This window comes from Scomber scombrus, chromosome 3, assembly GCF_963691925.1.
Source record: "Scomber scombrus chromosome 3, fScoSco1.1, whole genome shotgun sequence".
Lineage (NCBI taxonomy): Eukaryota > Metazoa > Chordata > Actinopteri > Scombriformes > Scombridae > Scomber > Scomber scombrus.
The window spans coordinates 31831697-31856696 of record NC_084972.1 but is presented as its reverse complement, the minus strand read 5'-3'; the positions used below and the strand labels follow the sequence as shown (position 1 = coordinate 31856696).

The window sequence follows — 25000 nt, the reverse complement described above, 5'->3', positions numbered from 1 at the left end:
GATAGTAAAGTCCTCTGAGGGAAATTTGGGAATTTGTGCTATAAAAATTAAAACTGACTCATTAGAGGGCAAAAAAATGTACAGAGCACATCTGGATAGTCGACATATGTAATGACATTATGCAAAGTGGGACTATATTTGCAAGAGTTCAATGGCACTTTATGAATAGCAGTCATAAAAGGGTTGTTTGATGGGGTGTTTGAGCATGGTACAGTTTCTATTAATGGTTCGTCAGTTGGCTTTCTGCAAAATTTCAATCTTGAATCCTTGCAGCATTTATTAATGAAAGTTCTAGAAGCTGTTGTTGTTGTTATGGTAACACATGTCAGCTGTAATTGACTGGATTAATTCAGCTGTATTAAGATGATGTTTAGTTATAGACATTTAAACTGAGAGCAAATTGTGATGATTTCTCTTTAAGATAGTCACCTATTGTAATAATATGCACATTGCAATTAGTAGCATTGTAAAGACCATGTTGTGTTTTTTAAAGTTAAATGAACTTGCAGTCGTCGATTTCTTGTGGTTTTGGGGATTGAGCCATTTGAGGGAGTGACGAAGTAAATGCCTCTTTAAGTTATAATTTTAGCATCAGTATATATCACCAGTGTCTAAAGGGTTAATAGTAATATTATAGTATTCATGATAGTTGCTAAATCTGCCAATATGTGGGGTTTTTTGTATCACTAATGCTGCAATGACTGTATTAAATTTGATGTACTATACAAATCACATTGCCATTAGTACCACAGTAAAGACCAGGAAAAACTTAAATGAGCTGAATGCTTCTTTAAATTTTAATTATAGCATCACTTTATATCACCAGTGTCTAAATGGTTAATAGTAATATTATATTATAGTATAGTATAGATATTGTAGTTTCTGTCCTCGGAGAAACCCACCCACAGTTCAGTGTTACGATAGACTGATTTAGCTCCAGTGTGCTACTTAAAGTGAAAAGAGAGTCGTAATTCCTCCCATTTTACTCTCTGTCCTTTTCCCTGTCTTTCATTTCACTCTCTCTCTCTCTGTTGCTCCTGACAGACTGCTAACAGCTGGAAACCACATCTTGGGGTGTTTGTTTGTGTGTGTGTGTGTGTGTGTGTGTGTGTGTGTGTGTGTGTGTGTGTGTGTGTGTGTGTGTGTGTGTGTGTGTGTGTGTGTGTGTGTGTGAGTGTGAGTGTGTGAGTTTACAACATTTTGAGTTGTTTGACACATCAGCTGCAGGGTGCTCTGGTCTTAATAGGCTATTACACACTATAATACCCACCAACATACACACACTCACACACACACACACACAAACACACACACATGAACACACACAATGACACAAGAGGCACCACACACATGCATCTCTAAGCTTAAACGCTGACGCTGGAACACACACATCACTTTAAAAAAAAAAAAGAGGAAAAAAAGCACACACACGCTTTTCGCTTTTCAACACACAACCTAAAGATGTTCCAGGACATACGAGCGTACAGGAAAGTAAAGAAAGACACACTTTAACACACTTACACGCTACTCAGTCTCACACACACACACACTTACACTCAATCACACATGCTATTAAATTCCCTAATGCCTTGAGCCGGGCTGACAGCAGAGTGTATGCCGTGAGTGAGTTGAGCTCCACAGGGAGTTAACTGATTAAGTATATCTGTGACAGACACAATCCCTGCTTAGTGGCTACTGAAAAAGGAGGCGAGAGGAGCAGAAGGAGGTGGAGAAGAGAGGAGATGAGAAGGGAGGAGAGTAAAGAAGAGTAAAACGTCTCGTTCAGCAGTTTCAAATTGCTACCCTGAGCTTTTTTTTTTTTTTTTTTTTTCTCCTTTTTCAAAATACCTACTCCATCTGTTTATGTGGACATTTAACCGAGTTATACCTATTTTCAGCAATGCGGCTAACGAGCAGCTTGTCATGTTAAGGTGCTAGATTGTCTTTTTTTTTTTTTTAAATCTCTGCTCCATATGTTTATGTATGTATAAGTGTAAGTAGTTGTGCTTTATGAAATGCGAGTGTCACTTCAAGCCCGAGTATCTAGCTAATGCCTCTATAAACACTTGAGTGACAGTCGATGACAGCAACAGCGGCATGCTTCACATCCTTAGATCAGTGCTTCCCAACTGGTTTAGCCTCAGGATCCACAATTTCCCCCTTAGATATCAGGTCACTGTCCACATGTTGACCAACTTAACACTCATTCAGTATATTTCCACCCATCCATTTCACCTTTTAGTGGATTCAAACCCAGAATATTCTTATTGTAAGGAGCCACAACATGATAACTAAAAACAACCAAAGTACAGCTGAGGTTTAAAGTCGTATTGCAGCAATTAGAGCTTAAAACAAACATTTAAATAAAATATATAAGAAGAATTGCAACAGTGGCTTTAACTAGATATTTCTTATTTAACACTATTTTTACACTACCAGCCATATAAGCCATGCACTACTACGTGTAAACAGAGAAACATGGTTGTCAAGCTAGACTTCAAGCCAGGCCAATACTTCACTTCAGTGTTGTGCCTGGGCGAACGTGAACTGAACGTACTGTATTTCTGCCTGATGAACGTTATTGTGAACGCATTCATTCTGGCGTTTGTGAACCGCGCTCTCTCACAGTTTAACTTCGTTCAAGAGAGTGCCAGATTTCCATAGAGCCTTCCAGGCGAAAACCCGGCTAAAACACACCGTAAACAGGCCTTAATATGTAGCGGAAAAAACCCAATCTGGCAACAGCAGCCACCACAGAGTCACACCGCCGCAAGGCAGCAGAGCAGCACTACCTCAGACTCTGCCTCCACCATTAATACAGCATCTTCATGTGATTACTTAAAACAATTTTGAAATCTGACGCATAGTTTCAGTGTTAAAACTGATCAAATAATTGCTGTGTGTGGTTCTATATGGGCTGTGGCAATAATTTTGAAAAATAATATCTCGCAGCAACATATTGAAAAAAAAAGAACTGTGAACTAGTTCATTTTTGGAACTGTGAACTTAGTTCAAATTTTGAATTATGAACTATGAACTAAACTAGTTCATTTTAAAATTTGTGAACTGAACTTTGAACTAGTTCATGTATAAAGTGAACTTTCCCAACACTGCTTCACTTAATAAAACATTTATTTATTTATTATTTGTTTTCCAGTGTCAGTATAACCAAGATGAATATATTCTGTGTTCGTTCTGTTCAGCCTGTTGTGAAGCATGAGGGTCACACGACTTACGAAGTGGACATCGATAAGTTACTTCTAATGTAAAGTTGCATGTTGTAGCACTGCTAATAAGTAAAAAGCGGGAAGTGGTATTTAAAAATAAAAGTGCGGCTCAAGAACTTGGTTACATTTCAAAGTAAATTTGACCCAAATGCTTGCAACCCACTTGGATTGAACTCACACCAGTTGGGAACCACTGTCCTATATCACTGTATGCTGATGATACTTTAACCTCCATCACAGGAAGAAGGTGATATCATTTATAAAAAACGAAGGATGAGGTACAGTATGTTAGTAGCATGAATCTATAATCATCCATCTAGTCCGTATTAGTGCCACTCTATGGTACTGTATCATCTACCCTAGTCTCTCTCTCCAACATTGTCAAACCCGACCTAATGTGCACACTGAAGCATTAAATTCTTCTCTCTCCAACAGCCAGCTCTATTATGCTTCCCCTCGTCTTTTCAGGCAATTGGAAAGACTATAAAATATATAAATTGTATAAGGAGGTTGATAAAGTTCTTGTTCAACCTCAACGACCCAGAAATTTCTTCAACCACAGTGCTGAAATGTCTGGCTTCTGGCATGCTCTCACATAACTAAAAACCTTATTCACTAGAATTTCTGTCACATTTTAGCTGCAAAAAAAGGGGCTTTGTCATAGCGCTGTTTAGTCTAGCTATATTTTTTTTCACTTCATATTTGATCCTATTAACATTTTTATTAAATAAGTAATGGAATGACATTATGTTTCTTTTTTGTGTGGTAAAAATATTTGGACTTTGGGTTAAATCAAGGTTTTAGTCAAATTTGAGAAGCTGAAAAAGAAAACATCAAAGTTCTTTCTTGCATATCCCTACAGAAAAATTTCATGATCTCCTGTAGAAATAAAAAATCAAATCCTTTGGTATCATTTGGGAGGAGAAAAAAAAAAGGATAAAAGTTGAGATAACTGAGGCAGAGATGTGTATAGTCTATAATTCATATTTCAGTAAAGGTCATAGATCATTTAATTCTCCAAATATGATTCAAGTTGGCCCATGCTCAGTGGAAGAATTTCATTATTTCTGTTTTCAGTGGAGGATTTCAGCATTATATAACCTAAGCACTTCTTAAATGTCTCTTGCCTCATCATGCGAGAACAATCTTGAGAAGACACTGGCCTTATAAAGCAATAAAAAGAGGCAGTATAGTCATGAAACTGGAACATAATGACTTCATAGATTATTTTATGCCCTCAAACAGAATATTATGTGGGGGGGTGTTGCAAGGTTATGAAGAGAGGGAGACTCAGCAGAGGAGAGGAGCTCATTAATGAGTAATGGGTTCGTGACCCCTTCACCCTTGGACACCACAGCTTCTGATGACTTTGTTGTTACTCCAGTACTGCAGACGCCAACATGAGCCAGTGTGCACATAGCTGCTCTATATATCTGTATAGACCCAGATCTAGAGCTAGGAGACGGGGTGGAACAAACACACATGCACGATTCAAGTATATTGATCTAAATCTAGATCCTGATCCTGCAAAAACAGATCAATTGAGTTAAGCCTTGGTATAATATTGGTGTTAGTTTTACTGTAGTTCAACAGCTAGATTTGAAGTTACTGTACAGTGTAGTTAGTATTAAACTGTGTGAGTATTTGATGAATCTTTCTTAACTCTTACATACAAATTTGACCCTTTTTTTGTACATTTGGGAGCTATAAAAACACCATATACACAATTTTTCAAGGTGGACCTTTTGTTATGTGACCCACAGTTTACAAAAATGGTGATAAAATGCCTCTATTTCTTTATTTTGTGCAGCTGATACACATTTTTTATATATGTAAATGTACAAATTTGACCATTCAAACATGTTGTATTCATCATATGTTGCTCCTGGACCATAAGATAGTGATTGTGAATGTCTGTTAGGATTAATCAAACATTTATTAATGACTGATAGGGGGAATATATGAATGTGATTTGGTGTAGAGACTAATTATGAGTATGTGAGGGTTAAGCTTGCTGTATCCTTCACTCACACAAATGCACACATAGCCTACTGTACACTAATTAAAATAAAACTTTAATTTTCTTTCTCTCACTCACTCACCCATACAAGCACAGACTAAGACACACACACACACACATACACACATATACACACTGTCAGCCCCTTCAAACCTGTGGCCTGTGTCCAGATCCGCAGTGTTTGCAAGCCAGTACCTCCTGCCATCTCAGCCCAATTAGAAGCTCCCCTCCCTGGGCAGAGAGGAGCGGAAAGGGCCCCTCCCTCCCTCCAGCTTCATATCAGTGGCTCTTGTGTTATGACAGCCTCTGACACTAGCCCTGTGTAATTACTGCTGTCTGAAGGAGCGAGACAGCATGGGGCAATAAAGAGGAAGGGAAGAATAAAAAAAAAAAAAAAAGGTAAATGAAGGAAGACAAGAGAGGGAGAGGAAGCCGGCAGGGACGACGGATAAGAGTCAGCCGAGCAAAGGAAGGAGAGGGAAGAGGAATGGTGGAAGAGGCAGATGAGGCAGACAAAAGATGAGGAGGGGAAGAAGTGGTGGAAGTCAGAAGAGAAGAGAGAAAGAGGGAAGGATGGAGGGAAGGAAAGAGCAGAAGGCTGGCAGACTCGCCCCTGTTGTGTTTGTTTTTACATGCAGGGAAAGCGTGTGTGTGTTGTGTGTGTGTGTGTGTGTGTGTGTGTGAGAGAGAGGTGGTTAGTGTGTGTGTGAGAGTTGTGAATGAGAGTATGAGAGAGCTGATAGCTGATGACAGTATCTTGTACCGACAGAGTGGAGTCATGCTGCCATCATTGTTGCCGCTCAGCCAGAGCTGGAAAATTACTCTGATAGAAGCCGTACGAATAATTCTCTTCAAGGTGATCTTAGAAATGATAATCGAGGAGCGGAGACTCTGTATCATATGCAGCTATTCTGTGTTTCGATTTATGTTTAGTGGCATTGTTCAGTGCCAGTGGAGCAAGTTATGTTCTTATAGTGCAGTAAAAAGTGAGGCTTGCTCTGTTGGATATGCTTGTAAATGATTTGCCTTTAACACTTGCGAGCCAAGCCTGTGTCTCATACTTTTTTTGTCAATTTTTTATACTTTTCTGGGGTAACTGAGCAATTCAATGAGGCACTTTTCATGCCTATCTGACATCAGGGTTTTTCCTGAGGGAACTTAGAAACTTGGAAAACATCACATAATGTGCCCTTAATGTCACATTATGGGTGACTCAGTTTAGCCATTAAGATGAATGGGAAGGTTACTTTGGAAATGTAATAGGTTACAGATTACTAGTTACTCTATTTAAAATGTAATAAGTAATGTAACTATTTCAATTACTTAATGAAAATAATGTAATTCATTACATTTGATTACTTTTATAATTTTCTAACAGATGTTTTCAGCTGTTAGGGTAAATGTTCCCATTAAGCACCAAAATCTAAGTTCAGCTGTTTTTCATGGATACTGACATGATTTATAAGGGAGATCATTTCTTATAAAGCAACATTTATCTCTCATTTGAAAATGTATTCATTAGTTCATGTAGATTTTGGAATATAAAATAAAGATATCTGATGAATAAAGTGGGTTTAATTGGTACTGTGACTCCATTTAAGCCCATGTGTGCTCAAAATAAGCCCAAGTCATGATTTATTTACTAAATTTAAAAATATATTGATTCAAAAGAATTAAAAACAACAATATACATATTCAGTAACATGTTAAATAATAAAAAATGCAAAATCTTAATGGTCTGACTTCAGATATTTTGTAATCATCAACATCTACTAGTTACTTCCCAACACTGGCCATGAGACACATTAGACTAAAGGTTGAAGCCTCAATAATCCCAACCAATCAAATTATTTTCTGTATTGACTCTGGCGCTTAAAGCATCACGTAGCATCGATATATTCAAACTAGGCAAGAAATGGCAGAAAAAATACTCACAACCTCTTTCTGGCCTCTGTGAGGTTTTTTTGATGCAGGATAGTGTGTCTTGCACAGTGACATCATAATTGAATACTACTGGCGGATATAGTCGAATCCAGTTATAAAACAGTGTTTTGTAATGTATATAAAAATGAATAACAATTGAAGGTATGAGTCATTGACCAAACAGTGGAGCCGCTCATATTTAATGCTGTTTTCGAGGCACAGTTCCTTTGAGACAGATTTGAGCTTTGATTCAAAGTGGACCCTGCTTTTTCAAAAACATGACTTTTTTTCAACTATAATGTAAGCAATAAACCCTGCAGTTGCTTTTTTTTTCTCAGGGTATAATTAGCTTTTGAAATACCAACCACTGAATTGCATGAGGTACAATTCTTCAAAAGCAGACACCTGAAGCGCAGTGAAAATGTTGATTTTTCATTTTCTGACACAGTTCAGAAGTCACAGATCTTCCTGCAGCTAGCAGACTAGCTCGCAGGCTAACACACAGCCAGCTAGCTGTGCACTCGCTTTAAGCTAGGTTTCACCTCGCTGTAGCTTTGCATCAGTCAGTAAAGTCATATGCGTAAGCATTTCAGTGACTTCAAAGAAACATAGAGGTGATCCTTTTTTTTTTAATCCTCCCCCCCGTCGTTGCAATTTTTTCCTCATTCTCCTTTTATCCCTGCTCTCTTCTCTTCCTTCCTCATCCCACCTTATACTTTATGCCTTTTATACCAATTTCAGCCCCTTTTTTAAAAACCTGTTTCTCTCTCCTTTTCTTCTCTTCTTGTTTTTTTCATACCTTTCCCTTTTCACTCACCTCATCTCTCAAGAAAAAGAAAAAAAATCTTATTTATAGCAGTGGTGTCATCATAATATCTCAGAGGATGAAAATAAGAGGGTTGATCTGGAGCTGATCAACACAGGAAAGAGAAAGACTTGGTGAGAGAGAAAAGTAGAGATAATCAGACTTAATCATGTCTACTTCATCTGCAATTACCTGCCGTTGCCACGTTACGACTAAACAAAATCACTGCCTCCCATTAGCCATAATCACCCTGAATGTGCCCTGGATGGCTATTAGAGCCCAGAACAAAATAATTGACATTCAAAAGAAGAAGAAGAAAAAAAAAAGAAGAAACAAATTCAGTTTTGTTGACAATGGCTCACACAACGGAGCCATGGTTGTGCTGATATGAGCGGCTCATTGATATCATCTGATATTTAAAGGAGACTCAGAATACAGGGCCAACATTTAAAAAAGGAAATCAGAGGTCAGGAAACTACTAAACTGTTAAGATTAATCAATCTAAAATATGGTCAACTTCCTCCTTTGTTCCCAATGGACATTACCATGTATTACAGGGATTTGTCACTTGAAAGAAAACATAAAAAATGGAGGTGTTTGCTGGGATTCTCTGCAGAAAACAGACAACACCTTTTGAAAAGAGCAAAAGTAAAAACCCTTATTAACCATGCACAGGTTGAGTCACCTTTAGTAAGAAGATATGTATTTCTATGAATATGTGTAAGCCTTTTGTGTAAAGTGTTTCATTTTAAAAATACTCTATTAAGCAATAATTTAACATAGATGTTTTCTTTAGTTTTACTTTCCCTCCGCAACATCCCATTTATATCTAACAGCTCAGAACTAATGCTTGTGGGCAGCACAGTTTGCAGCCTGTTTGTTAACAACAGACTATTAAGAGAACCCGTTTGGAGTGGGATGCTCTTTATCTAAAAATGAAACATAAATTATTTTTAACCTCTCCTTCTGCGGTGTTGTGAAAGTGCTTTAAAATATTCAGCAAGCGTCACACAGAGGTGTGTTCATTCTATTTAAAACAGTGAGTGAAATGAATGTTGTTTTTCAAAGTGACTGGCGGAGCTAAAAGTCAGCAGAGAGCGATTTGAATGGCACAGAGGCAGAGTGGAAAACACATTGTTCCACTTTTGAAATAGCGTCTTCTCGTGAGCCGACCAAACAGAGACATTAATCAGCGTTTCTACTAGTGGTCTCACTGTTCCAAGGTTATTGGTTGTTATGGTGCATTTGGCAGTAAATAAACTAGTGTTTGCTCATAGTGGCAGCTTGTAATGGAAACAGTATCAGTCCCATCACTCTGACTTATGCAAACAAATGTTGCTGTTGTCATACCCGTTCAGCTCATCTGAATGGAGCTATGCACTGAGACCAATTTAACTAAAGTGAAACAAACAGTCAAAATATAAAGGCTGAATGAAACCATACCAAACCAAACCATGTGTATTTGCTCAGTCTGAATGTTTTATACATCAAATCAGTGGTATGGCATCAACGGGTAAGTTTAGATGTGGTTCGGGTTAGAGACACTGACACTGACTGTTGGTAGGACTTGAACTATAATCTCTGCCCAGCGAAACTTTCTGTGGCAGCATTACACCATCTGTCTTTTGCTGTCGTATTCCAACTCTGGGTTCTTCTGGTTACTTCTCCATCCAGTCAGTTATCTGCTCCGATCTGCGGGTAAATGTAACTTTAGGCCTGTTGTATTGTTGTGCTATCTGACCCCACAGACGATCACACCAGAGTCCGACTGCAACTGCTGGACGGAGACCCCCACTCCGACTACATCAACGCCAATTATATCGATGTGAGTATATTCACACATACACACACAGACACACATTTGTAATTTTTATTCTGGGTGACTGGATATTAAAGCCCTAACCATCACAGCTACCTTACCTTAACTCTAACCTCCTACAGTCCTTTAAAGATGTGAGCACAAGAAACAATCTCCTCATTTTCTCTCTATCTGTGAAAATAGAAATACAATCACAAACATACACACACACACACACACTCACACACATTCCCGCACAGAGTCGAAGTATAAATATTGATGTCAGGGATGCCAGTAGTTCTAGAGACAATAGTTCAAAAGCCACATATCTGACAACAGAAATGGAGGATTTGTGCTGGTAATGCTGTCTCTCATAGTGCCTGTGAGCAAGACTTCATAAAAAAAAAACACAACCTGCCTGCTCCTTGGCCACCGCATTGAACATTTCATTGGTAGAATAGAGAAAAAGAAATGGGAGTAGACATCAAAAACATAAAAATAACACATGAAATCAACTACCTATATGTAGTCTCCCTGGGTTAACCTTTAAACAAGATCAAACAGGGATGAAGCCAGTAGGCCTATCTATGATATCTCACTCACACACACACACACACACACACACACACACACACACACACACACACACACATATGCACATACATACACACACACACACACATGCACATACACACACACACACACACACGCAAAGACATGCACACACACACTGATGTTGCAAGCAGGTGCAGACACTTGTGCACCTGCACACATTTTTTCCAACCTAGAAGTAAAATTTGCCAAACAGATGCACACATGCACGCACAATAACATTCACACACACACACACACGCGCACACACACACACACACTGTTAGCCAAGTATGTCACAAAAAAGTCAGCCATCTGAGTCCTATTTTTATCTAGATGCTGATAAAATCATCATTGCATTAACTAGTATTATTATTCTTTCCTCTTATCCAACTTTCCTCCTTTAATCCATTCATCTTCCATTTTCCTTGTTTGATCCTTCTTTCCTTAACTTTTCTTGTGTTCTCCCTTCTTTTGACTCCACACAATTTAATTTAATTTCCCACATTTCATCTTTCCCACGTTTGTGTTTCTCTTTTCCTTCCATCTATCCATCCATCCATCCATCCATCCATCCATCCATTCATTTGAATCCTCCTCCTTTCCTCTCTGCCCACCAGGTGTGATGCTTTTCTTATTGATTTAATCTCTCGCTTCACTCACAGCTGGCTGTTGTCTTAATGAATTTGGTACAAAATGCTTATTTTCAATCAGACAAAGAGAAGGCAGAGTGAGAGAGAAAAAGTGGGGTCAAAGATGCAAAAAATCCTAACAACAGATCCCCTTCAGTGAAGATGACGCTGTGCTTACAGTGGGTCTAAATGACAATATGAAAGTGATGAATGTTTTGATCTCATCAAGGTTATCTGTCTCATAAGGAGGTGAGCAGGAGACTGAGGATAATCATTGGTCGGATGTAGTCGTCGCTTTTCATCTGTCCTGTGGAGGGAGAATTAATATCCCCCTCTATTATTTAATTTGATGTTTATTTGGAAAACAACCTTGAGTTATGCTTCTGGGAGGAGTGGAGGAAGTGGAGAGGGGAAGAGGACAAATTAAACGAGGAAAGAGGAGAAAAAACAGACGTATAGATGGGAGGAATTTAAATTATATGAAACAATAGAGAAAAGGGAATAATATGCAGGAGAGGTAAGTGAGACGAAAAAGGAAGCAGGAATTGATTAAAAAAGGGGGAAAGAGGCAAGGGAGTGAAAATGAAAAGAGGAGGGATGTCAAAGGTAAGGAAGAATTGTGAGAAGAAATGATGGAGCAAGATGGAAGCAGGTGGAAAATCCAACAGATGTTCAAATGAAAGAAGTGTAAAGGGAGAAGTAGAGCGATAGTTGGTGAAAGGTAAGAAGGGAATGTAACAGTGAAGGTGTAAGATAAGGAAGATTGGGGAAGGAGAGGATAAATGGATGAAGGAAGTTCATGTGTTGATTTTGAAATCATATTTTACCTACTGGGGGATGGACAGAAAAAAATGGATAACATGGGAAAATGATAAACAGAAAATGAAGATATTTTGGAGGAAATAAGATGAGAATATGGAGATGACCAAAGTATGGAATGATTTTTTTTTTTTTTTTTAAATGCTTCTCCTTTTTTTTTCTCCGGTCTCACAGGGTTATCATAGACCCAGACATTACATCGCCACACAAGGTAATTAAACTAAAGTGATGAGTGTGTGTGCGACTCTACATTTGTGTGTGTGTGTGTGTGTGTGTGTGTGTGTGTGTGTGTGTTTTTGTGTGTGTGTGTGTTTGTAGCAGCCACCTGGTAAATGTCGTACATTCGGGCTGGTAGGCTATTACCACAACCTCCTAAATCTAAACCGCCGTATAAAATCCCCCTGACAAATTTAAGACCCCATTACCTCAAACCCCAGAACCACTGTCTGGGATTGATAGTGTGTGAGTGCATGTGTGTGTGTGTTTCCGGTTCATGTGTGTGTATGTGTGTTTGTGTAAATCTGTGCGGTCACCGTTGATGCATGATTACATGACGTTAGATTGAGTGTGTATGTGCTCAAATACACCTGCATGCATGTGTGTATTGGTATGTTTATATCTCTAATTTGTGTGTGTGTGTGTGTGTGTGTGTGTGTGTGTGTGTGTGTGTGTGTGTGTGTGTGTGTGTGTGTGTGTGTGTGTGTGTGTGTGTGTATGTGTGTGTGTGTGTGTGTGTGTGTGTGTGTGTGTGTGTGTGTGCATCAGGGCCCATGCAGGAGACGGTGAGGGATTTCTGGAGGATGGTCTGGCAGGAAAACTCAGCCTCTATCGTCATGGTTACCAACCTGGTGGAGGTGGGCAGGGTGAGTTTATCATTTGAGGGATTACAAAATGTGTGTTTGATGAGAAGACCCAATTCATATGGAGCAACCAGAATTATTATCAGTATTTATCTTATTTGTTTAATTTATCCAATTTTATTGTGTTTACATTTTAAAAAAGAAACGATCAAAATTCTAATTAAACATTATGTCAAAATCACCAGAGCTGTACAAGAGGCAAACTAAGAATTGTATTACATTAAACTTGTAGAAAACATGTTTAATCCAAAAAATATAAAGTAAAGATTATGTTTAGATAACTAAAACACCTGGTTTAAATTAAGGAAATATCACATTCATGATTACAGGAAACAACAGCATTGACTATTAGTTAGAAAGTAGTTATAAATCAGACACTTATTCACAACCGACCTCTTCCTAAGGTTGTTTTTCCACCAGTCTGCTTTGCCACTGAATATAAAGATAGATTTTGCTGTTTGAACACATGGCGAGAGCTGTTTATTTTTTTGGGTGAGTAGAGTCTCCGCTGCAATTAATCTGAGCCGAGCCAGTCCTGATAGCCTTACAGAGCCAGCCAAAACGACCCAAGTGAATGTGGGTGGACTCTTGGCTTGTATTTTAGTGGGGGGGAAATTAAATTGTGAATCCAATTTTAATGAATATTAAACTTTCCTGATGAATATTAAAAAGTTTCTACACCAATTTAACATAATTGCTGGTGGGGGCAGTAAAGAAAAAAAGAAGCTGTAATAGAATTGAAACAAAAGCCTGGCAACCACAACCAGCTGCATCCAGGTGTGTAGTCAACATCTGGCTCTAATACACAAACATCACTGGGTTTTCTTCTGCAGAAGCAAAATGACTTAACCTTCGTGTCGTTCTCCCGGGTCAAATTGACCCCGTTTGTTTTGACTGTTCCTTCTTTCCTTCCTTCTGTCTGTCCTTCCTCCCTCCGTCCTTCCTTCCTTCCTTCCTCTCCTTCCTCCCTCCCTTCTTCTTTTCCTTTATCCCTTCCTCCCTCCTTCCTACTTTCCTCCCTCCCTCCTACCTTCCTTCCTTCCTCCCTCCCTCCTTCCTTCCTTTCTTTCTTTCTTTCTTTCCTCCCTTCCTTCCTTCCTTCCTTTCCTTCCTCCCTTCCTCCTTCCTTCCTTCCTTCCTTCCTTCCTTCCTCCCTCCCTTCCTCTTTTCCTTTCTCCCTTCCTCCCTCCTTCCTACTTTCCTCCCTCCCTCCTGCCTTCCTTCTTTCTTCCGTCCTTCCTTCCTTTCTTTCCTCCCTTCCTTCCTTCCTTTCCTTCCTCCCTTCCTTCTTTTCTTCCTCTACCCCCTTCTTTCTTCCTTCTGTCCTTCCTTCCTCCTTCTTTCCTTCCTCTCTCTTTCCTCCCTTCCTTCTGTCCTTCCTTCCTCCCTCCCTCATTCTTTCCTTCCTTCCTTCCTTCCTTCCTTCCCTTCCTCATTTTTTCCTTCCCTCCTTCCTTCCTTTCCTTCCTCCCTCCTTCTCTCTTTCTTTCCTCCCCCTACCTTCCTCCCTCCCTCCTACCTTCCTTCTTTCCTTTCCTCCCTTCCTTCCTCGCTCCTTTCCCTCCTTCCTCCGTTCCTTCCTTCCTCCCTCCTTCCTCCCTTCCTTCCTCCCTTCCTTCCTCTTTTCCTTCTTCCTCCCTTCCTTACTTGACTCGAGGACAACAGGAGGGTTAATGGCGTAATGTTATACAATAACTTTAAATCACTTCCAAATGTCAAATAATGTCTGCTAAGTACTCATTTATTATGCAGGAGAGGCGATACAAACCTCGATATTATCCATCTAGTTTATAATTCATGGTTATCATATTGACCTCGGCTTCATCCCACTCTGTTAATGCTCATTTGGTGATAATGACCCAGCATGTAATACATATTTAAATACACAGAATAAATATAAATTGTCTTCTGTATTTATTTATTTATTTATTTATTTAAATTTTTTCCCCAGGTGAAATGTGTGCGTTACTGGCCCGATGAGACAGAAGTGTACGGAGACATCAAAGTGACCCTGATAGAAACTGAACCGCTGGCTGAATACGTCATACGGACATTCACAGTCCAAAAGGTAAATAAATATACTACAACTAAAAATTTTAAAAAGGAAGTAGAGTGAAAGTAGAGATTCCCATAATCCAAAAAGAACCATAAAATGTGGAATCTGCTCTATTGGGATTATTGGGATTGTAAAGGTTATTCTTGTCTGATATCACAAAATGATGCAGCTGTTAAAGTCTTTGTTGTCGTATTTACACCAAATTCTTACATGCAACTCTGGTTTATTGAATGTATTTCCCACACGACCTCAGTTGGGATTTGAACTTATGAACATGATCCCTACTCCCATGCTCTCTAGCAGCTCAGTTACCCCCGCTCTTACTTATCGCCTCTATTCATTGTAAACCCTAAAAAAAAACCTGGATTACCATCAGAGCCTGTGTACGACTGGGGGGAGATTGGAAGCGAGCGAGTGTTGCTTGTTTGTTTCTCGCTGTTTAAGAGGAGCCTCGAAAGCGTAATTGGGACCCCTTGTAATCAGGCAGGAGGGATTTGAGAGGAGAAAAGACGAGTAAAAGCTGGAAGAATACATCTCTCATTGTTCTGATGCCGCTCTCCAAGGCTCTCCTCAGCCAGAAACACACTTCACAGCAACTGAAAAAGGCTCTGATCCTAATGCTTGATTTTCCGCTCTTTGTTTACATCTTCTTCAGAGTCTTTGTCTCTTTTTCTGCGTTGCTTTCTGTCACCATGTTACACTCATCTTCTCTCTTTTCCCCCCTCATTCAAATGTTCTACTCTTTATTCTGTCTTGCTTCAGATAACTCATCTTAGTAAACGTATTGGCCAAACTGTTTATTAAAAGCTAAATTAACAAAGCAGTATAAAAAGTCACCATTAAAAAGAAAAGGTATGCATATTATAACTCATACTTCAATTTATATGAGTGTACATGCCTGTTGAGAACATGGGAAGTCATGGATGGAGTGATGAAAAAAGACAAAACTTGAGTTTCTTCTCTCCTTGCTTTACTTTCTCGCTTTGTCTCACACCACTCTTTAAAAATACTCCACTCCCTCCCTCCCTCCTCCTGCTCTTTCTCACTCTCTCTCTGCCTCTCGCCTGCTCTTTACCTCTATCATCTTCTCTTTTTTTCCCCCCACTCCATCCTGTATTTCCTTCCTCCTTCACTCGTGCAAAAGCAGCTTATGAAGACGAGTCTCCAAGTCCTCGCTGTCAGCTCGTTTAGCAAGCCATTAATCCACACCACCTCTGTGTGTGTGTGTGTGTTGTGTGTGTGTGCGTGTGTGTGTGTGTGTGTGTGTGTGTGTGTGTGTGTGTGTGTGTGTGTGTGTGTGTGTGTGTGTGTGTGTGTGCGTACAAGTACTCTAAATTCAAAGGAAAGCTGATTTTGAAACGCCTGTCATTTTGCAGCATGCATTAACACACACACACACACACACACACACACACACACACAAACACACACCGGACACACTACACTACAGTAGGTTCAGTGTGTGTTAAAAGCGTAGAGAACAAAGAGAAAAGCAATACAGAAGGGGAGAGCGAGTACAGGTTCAGCACCACAGTTAAATAGCTTTAATTGCAGTGTATAATGAGAACAGGGTCTTAATGAAAAGGTGTATTAATGGCACATCTAAGGAGATTAACTGAGGAAGAGAAGGTGACAGAGTGAGACTCAAAGTAAGAGAAAATCTGTGTAAATGTGTGTAAGAGAGAGAGAGAGAGAGAAAGAATAGAAGATGCAGGATTAAAAAGAAAACGGCAGATGACAAAACATATTCATGTGTGATTGTCATTTTATCAGTGGATGATAATATGGATGAGCTTTAAGTCTCCCCACACTAGAAGAACTACACAGTTCCCGTTGCATCAACATTATAAAGGGCTCTTCTCACCCCGGACACTCTCTGTTTGAACTGTTGCCATCAAGCAGACGATTCAGATCAGTCAAAACAAGGACAAACAGATTCAGACACAGTTTTTATCCTACAACTATTACTACACTCAATGCTGCAAATTAATAATGTTTAAAACTGACTGTTTACAATTGACAATCATTACAATGTATAAATGATGCACTGCCTGGTGAGCACTTTATTGTTGTTGTACAAGTGACAATGACAATAAAGATCTATCTATCTATCTATCTATCTACACTAAATCCACTGACACTAGATTCTACGTTAAAAGACAGTCATTGGTTATTCTGATCTGATCTGATCCACATCCGATTGTCCCTTGGTTATCTGAAAGCAGGTCAACCAGGAGGAGCACCCATAGGACAAAGTAGCATCAAAAACATAAAAACATACACCGATACTGTGTGTAGCTGGAGTGAAAATGTTGTACCAAACAGCCTCTCTGTATTTTTTTATAAGCCACGGACTCCATCCAAAACAGCAGACGAGTCATCTGGCCCTTTGCAGTCTGACCAAACAAACCAAACAAGTGCATGCCACAACACAGAGCAAATTATACAGGACGGGACTCAACAGTGTACACACTTTGACAAGCCAACAAACACAGCTTTTCAGGGCCAGTACAGACATCTTAGACCAGATGGGTTAGGAGAGAGGGTTAAGAACAGGGGGCTCCAAATCTTCATTTACCTCCATGTAGATCCATCCTATGTGTGGGTGTGGTTAACCTCACAGAGATAACACCTGCAACAAAGCTTTAAACTGAAGGAGCCCGTCAGATGAAACACATTCAATCAAAACTTTAGATTACATTTTTTTCTCCAGGCGTTGTAGCACTAGAGATGATTGATGTGAACCTTCACAAACAAACGGTTGCACAAGACTTTACAGCCAGTGGACATCCAGACAGGTGTTGATGTGATGAAATAAGAAGATAGATAAAAGGGATAAAAAACAGTAAGGCTCAATTTCAGAAATAAAACATACTTTTTGCAATTTTCTCTGTAACTTGCTACATAACCATCCGCTTCACATTGTGAGTAAAACAAACTTAAACGCTCAAGCTAGTCTGCTAATTCAACCTTTGTGTCGTCCTCCCGGGTCAAATTGACCCCGTCTGTTATGACTGTTCCTTCTCTCCTCCCTTCCTTCTTTCCTTCCTTCCTCTTTTCCTTTCTCCCTCCTTCAATATTTCTTTCCTTCCTTCCTTCCTTCCTTCTTTCCTGCACCCCTTCTTCCTTCCTTTCCTTTTCCCTTCCTTCATCCCTCCTTTCTTTCCTTCCTTCCTTCCTTCCTTCCTTCCTCCCTCCCTTCCTTCTTTCCTTCCTTCTTTCCCTCCTTACTTCCTCCCTCCTTTCCTTCCTTCTTCCTTCCTCCCTTACTTCCCTCCTTACTTCCTCCCTTCCTTTCCTTCCTTCTTCCTTCCTCCATCCTTTCCTTCCTTCCTCCCTTCCTTCCACCCTCCCTTCATTGACTCGAGGACAACAGGAGGGTTAAAAGGGTTTCCAGATACATATTGTATCAATACACTTCAACACACCAATCAATACATGAACCAAAGAGCCAACGTTAACATTACATCTGTTGAACAAGTGCAATCAAGGCACCTGTTCAACCATGTCCCTTCTGTTTAAGAGTGGTATTTATCTGATGTGTGAATGTGTCCCATCCATTCAGGTCAGTTATGTCACACAAAAATTCATTTCAGGACTGTCAAATTAACTTCTGATACTTTTTTTTCTATTTTTTTAATCGATTCTTTATCTTCTTCATGGTTTGGAAACTTGAAAACATAAGTCGAGCTATTAGATGGAGGACAGAGCAACATATTCTGTACAAGGGAACTATGTCCATTTCTCCCACAACACAAAGCAATCCTATGAATGTCAGGGCGAACCTGTGGCTAAAGAGTCCATTCACTATTACTCCGAGGTCACAGGTCTGAAAGAGAAGTCCTGCGTTTTATTGAAAGTGACCCTGAGGAACACGCTAAAGCCGTTTACCCATTCAGCCACTACGAGCTCTTTTAGAAATCCAAGAGAATAATAACAATAAAACATATTCAAACACAGTAAAGTACTGTACTCTTGGATGATTGAAGGAGACATCCTGACATTTTTTAGAAAGAATAGACACCTGCAGCTTTACTACTAAAACTGTGCAATAAACATAAAAACCTGCAATAGAAACAAGCAGAATGTATGTATGTCTCTTTCTTTTATAATGAAAAGATGAACATTTGGAGAATGAAGGTTAAGTGCAGAACAATGACAGTAATTTATCACTCATCCATTGCAAGATTTGATAGAAAAGTAAAAATGCAGCAGGGATCATTCTCCTCTTTTCCCTGTTAAGAGATGCCTGTCTAGTGTTTTCTACATTCTCATCAGCCACTTCCATCATGTCAAGCACCTTAATGTTGTTTTGGTTTTGTTGTTGTTTTTTTTTAACAACCTATCTTGTATTTGCGGCCCTGGCTGTGTTTTCGCACCGCCGTCTATCGATTTAGAGAAGTAATTTCAACATCACAGGAGAGCAAATCAATGGGAAGTCGAGTTATCAAATCACATGGTTTCTTAGATTTTATTTTTCTCCTCTCTGCCTCTACTCCTCTCTCGCTCTCTCTTGGTATGTCTTTGTTTCTCTCCTCCTCCTCCGTCCTTTAGCCTTTCCTATCTGTCTTTTCATCCTTCCATGCGCCACCATTTCCCCTCTTTGAGTTCATCTCTAATTCCTCTCCACACTCTCTTCTTTGACATCTGTGACTTTTGGCTCCTTTGTCTCCATCTCTTGACCTCCGTCTTCGCCTTTTTCTTCTCTTTATATCATCTGTGGTTCTGAAGTTATCATGAGGCAGTCTGCCAAAGCAAACCACTCACTACAACCTTGTCTTTCCATCAGAGCCAGTAAGGTAGCCGTTAAAGCAACGCTCTTCCTCTCAGCTCTATTCTTACAGAGTAATGGCCCTCTCCATTTAAACCCTGTTTAGTTTAGAACAGTATGAAATCAATTGGTTTGAATCACACTATATAACACAACGTTTTATTCCCTTGTTGTAAGTGTTATTTTCTAATTGCTTATGCATAAAAAGTATAGAAAATGGCTATTGTTACCTTCAAATCTTGCTTTTCCAACCTGGACAATAATACTTGGGAATTAACCTATTTCAAATGGGAAAAAACAACAACATATGAATCAAATTTAACATGTATTTATATTAACGTTATACAAAAGTGACCATAAAGGATTTGGAAGTGAATAGATTTATGATTATATTGTAAATCCCTTTTACAAATCAACCCCTAAATATAGTCTCTTATCCTCATATCTGGTGATTTATATGTTGTTTTTTCCTACTTTATGTGAATTAAAATGTGCACATTTACCTGTTTTCCCACTGTAAATGGGTATATATGAAAGTATCACTGTTGTGGTGACAGAAACAAAGTTTGAAGGGAATAACAGGCTTTTTCTATACATATGTTTCAGGTATAGGCAATTAGCAAATAACCCTTAATCCCAAGGGGCCAAAAAAAACAAGTAAAACTCATACACAGTGTTATTAAAGCAGAAGCATGCAGCAATGTGTGCGCTGCAGAAAGGGTTAAGGTTATACTTGCACATATGCTGCTTCCCAGAGCTGTCAACAAAGTAAGGAAATGTCTATATCCCATGAGGAGAGATGTAGCTGAAATGCCCAGAAAATGCAGGACAGAATTCAGAGTGAGGAAATGTAAGCGAGAGTAAGCGAGACCTCCTCCCCCTCCCAAGCTGTAAGGTTGCTAAGGTGGAGTTCAACTTCAACAAGGTGGCATAAGCTGTCAAATAAATACAGGATTACTGTTTGACATGTCTAAAAGTGTCCGAATACACTGAGGTGCTACGTTATATCTGTAAATATCAGGGGTGTAGCATTACCTTTTGCATGGGGAACAATCTCATACACACTATACTAAGGAAAACACATTAATTACCATTTTTTCCCCCTTTTGATGAACATTTTATTAATAAAAGGCAACAATAGCTGTAATAATGACTCAGGCATTTCTCACTTCTACCCATGCAGTGCAACATCTGTACGGATCCATAATAGAAGTCCTTCAATTGCTGCATGTGCACAATCTTGGTCATTTTGTCTGTTTCTCAGAGTGGCCACCATGATGTGAGGTTTAACGCCTATCTATTAATCATCAGAATGTCATCTTTAGTTTCTTAATATCCCCATTGTTGAGCAGAAAAAGCATTTAACAGCCCTTTGTGTTTCTAGAAAGTCTGTCATTAAAATGTCAAGATGCTGTCACATAGAGAGCCACAAAGGATGCCTATTGCCATTTCATTTTTGCTATAATCTCCATTGTTACGTACCAAACTGTCTCTTTCTGTATCTCTTTCGAAGAAGTGCTATAATAAGTGGTGGCAAGGCCAATTTATTTTTTTTATCTTGGTCCTTTTAAAATATTTCTTTCTGGACAGCAGTTCTTCTTTTTTACCATCTCTACTTCTGAAGTGTTGCCGCCTGGTACTTTATAAAATAATACTTTTTTAGTTTAAGTGTTTAGGTTAGCAGAAAATGGAATGTTTAATGGTGTGTTCAGACCAAACGCAAAGTGATTTTTTTTGCACAGCATGAATGCATACAGACGTGCATAGACGCACATTTTAGTGAAAACTTTGCACATATCACGGGACTTTATAAACGTACTTCATGAACATCCAGAGGGGAGAGGAGAGGATAAAAAGAAAAGAGACTGGAGGGAAATAACCAGAGTTCCTGGTGAGTGCAGAGGCTGAACTGAACACAAATACTGGAACACAGAAAGTCTTCCTTAGACAATAGACTGTATATAAGAAATGGACATAACATCCATGACGTCACCCATTGGTTTGTGGACTGCTGCTCGGAAGCCAATAGTATCGGATCTGAGCAGCGCCATCTTGAAAATTTCAGGTGCATGCCGGGAAAAATAAAAACAGGGATTCTACTTATATGGGCATCAGGAGGAGCATGAGGCGACCTCCTGAACCTGTGAACCAATCAACCTGTCAATCACGACGTAGCCACGCCCTAATGCATACCCTGCTTTATCGTCAAATATAAAGTCAGGGAGGCCAACATTTCACAAATGAACATCATACTGCATTGAAGAAGGCTTTAAACTAGCGATTGAGACCATAAACACATTTTGAAAATGTTTACTGAGGTTATAAATCAAGTGAGAAGTTGGTGAATTCTCCATTGACTTGTATAGAGACGGAAGTCCTTTTGACACCAAAACGGTCGCCCCCTGGTGGCCTTTTGATAGAATGCAGTTTGAAGTTACTTCCACGTTGGCCTCATTTCAGAGGACCGGAACTCCCCACCTGCCTTAGACACAGCTTTCTGTTGCTAACTAGCTAACTTGGGGTGATTAAATGATCCAGCAGTCAAACTTGCATGAGTAGTGGCATGTTCACACCAAGTGCAAAGCAGGCTTTTGTCGTTAGTGGCGTGAGTTTGACCACAAGATCATTTTTGGATCATTTGTGTGTATTTTCCCCAAACAGCAAAGATACATTACTTTGTTTTTCGCCATAAGTTAGCGAACAATGGCCGGAGCTTCACTTCGTTCTGTTATTTCCCTCCAGTCTCTCTTACTTTCCCCCCTTTCCTCTCTGTATGTTCATGAAGTACAATCATGAACATTTTTCCCTCCAGTCAGCAGTCAACATGGACGAAGAGCGGAGGTCCACACCACCTCGGCTCACTGCTGCAGACCAATTTATGAGATTGAGAAGCGAGAGTGAAGATGAATCCACTTTTTAAAAAATAAACTCTGAGCTCTCCTACTGCCGGTAAACGGCTCAGGATCAGAGCAGAGTCCAGTGTGACTCCAGGAGCTCCGGCTCTGCTCCTCCAGCGGTCCCCAGTTCTCAGCAGCTGTTGACTGTGTGCTTCCAGTCCTCCCCACACAATACTCTGCAAAAAAATTCCCTTTGCACTGGTCTGAACACAACATAAGTGCTAGTGATGTCTCTCTAGTTAAAGAGTGAAAGGAGCAGTTATATATAAAATCTCCTTGTACATTAGGCAGCTGAACTGAATCATGATATTTCCACTTGTCAGTCTTTCCCAAAAGGGTCGTCATTAGATTTGTGAAATCAATTCATCTTTTTTTGCAGTTCAGTTTCCTCATATCATCCCCTGCAAATTAGGCAAATGAGCCACAATAAGTCTTCATGTCTCTCATTCCCAGAAGTGGCACAAAGTACCACCTTGACATCCAATATATTAATTTATTTTCCATGTGAAGCCAGAGACAGCATGGACCCCACATTCCTGAAATCCCTGCTGTAAATCTGACCGTTGAACCATGATATGTCTCCATGTCAGGCTTTCCCAAAAGGGCCATGATGAGTTACAGCTGATCCATTCATTTTTTATCATCAATTGACACAATGGTTATTACTTTCTATGAATGACAGGGTTGTTTCCCCTTAAAATTGCCACTTTAACTTATGCAACTTCTGTGTGTGTTCAGAAGGGTCATCATGAGATCCGTGAACTCCGTCAGTTTCACTTCACCAGCTGGCCTGACCACGGCGTTCCCTGCTACGCCACCGGACTGCTGGGCTTCATACGACAGGTCAAGTTCCTCAACCCGCCTGATGCCGGGCCTATAGTGGCACACTGCAGGTAAGAACACACACACACACACACACACACACACACACACACACACACCAACGTTATGTACTGAAGATTAACTTAATTCCCTGATGCTGTCGGGCAGTGTCTGCACAGACTTAAAAAGACAAACAAAAACAGTCTCTCACTCAGTTGTGCAGCTCTTGGCTCGTGCCTTTCACCAGCTTTGCAAACAGGAGACAGTTTTATAGAGCAGATATAACGTGGATCACAGTCTGTTCTTTTTGTTTGTGTATTTAGAAAAAGGGTCACTTTCACTTATGAATGTTTTTCATACTTGATATTTAATTTAACCCTTTACATACTGTTCATATTCTGACTCATAATTAGTCTATACACCAATTCACATTCATAAATTCCCCATCAGTCATTATTAAATGTTTGATTAATCTTATGGGGGAAAAAAGACATTCATATAATCACTGTTTTATGGTCCAGGAGAACATTTTATAGAATATGAAAAATACATACGAACATGTTTTAATGCTGATTCAGGATTTTTTTCTAATAATTACAGGCCAAACTTGCACATTTTCATATATTAAAATGTGCGTCAGCTGCACGAAAATAAAGAAATTATGCATTTTATTTCCACTTTTGTATACTGTGAGTCTCATTAGGAAGTCTGGCTAAAATAAATGTTTATAGGATGTTTTTACAGCTCTCAAATGTAAAAATGGGTCAAATTTGACCGTGAACAGTATGTAAGGGTTAAAGCATGTTATTGACTTAAAGGTTTTAACACACACATACACACACACACACTTAGTACTTATACATATCATCCAAATCTATTCTTCACAGGTTTTGCAAAACAAAAATGTAATTTATTGGGTAAAATACTTGAAATATATGCTCAAAGCTTCTATTCGAGGCCCATTTCTGTTTGTCTTACAAGCATAAATCATCCGTTAAAATGTCTGACACAACCAATGTTTATATGTACCTGAAAAGGACCTTTAGGCTGCAGTAAATTGAGACTCTCAGAAGTAGCATGGCATAGGATCATAGTGGATTAATGAGTCAACAAAGCATGTGACTTAGAGATGGGAAAGTGTTGCTTATGGATCCTCTGATACATTATATGTTCGTTCTTCAGACCAGAGACAGACAAATAGTGTTGTTTGATTTGGAGGAATTGATAGCTAGATTAGTAAGCAAGTATATTAAAACTCATTTCTTGCAGAAAATGGTAGAAAACATAAAAGAAAATTGGGAAAAGAAAAAAAAAACACATTTGTAAAGAAAGAAAATAAGATCAATGGTAACAATCTTGGATGAGAACAACGTTAAGCACATGGACAACAATTGCTTTGTAGTCTCTGACATCAACAGACGATGACAATAACCACAAACATAATGATATATTAGTGGATTCAAATTTGTTGAGTGCATTTTGTCTGCAGCGTGTCTTTTTAAATCTAAATTGCATCAGACCACAAATCTATCTTTGCTACTCAATATCGAATGAGCCGACAATCAGCTGGAACATTTTACCTGATAACAGCCTCAAAATGTTCCACTTCACTATCAGCATTTTCCTTCTCTACACTCTTTATTTTTTTATTCCTTTTTCCTGTTCTCTGTTCCCAGACAGTACAACGGATTATCAGCACCAATATGATCACACACACACTAATCTCCCTTATCCATAAATTAGATCGATGATGTTAACCTTTAAAAGAGGGAGAAAAAA

The 25000-nt window shown here is 39.3% G+C and overlaps 1 protein-coding gene across 1 annotated transcript in view; it reads left to right on the top strand.

Annotated features, from left to right (window-relative positions):
* The window catches only part of ptprt (protein tyrosine phosphatase receptor type T), a 422469-nt gene that overhangs the window by 376108 nt on the left and 21361 nt on the right, over positions 1–25000 (top strand). The window contains 5 exon segments of the mRNA XM_062414593.1: positions 9715–9800; positions 11990–12026; positions 12581–12678; positions 14627–14743; positions 23138–23292. Coding sequence (XP_062270577.1) covers positions 9715–9800; positions 11990–12026; positions 12581–12678; positions 14627–14743; positions 23138–23292 — 493 coding nt within the window.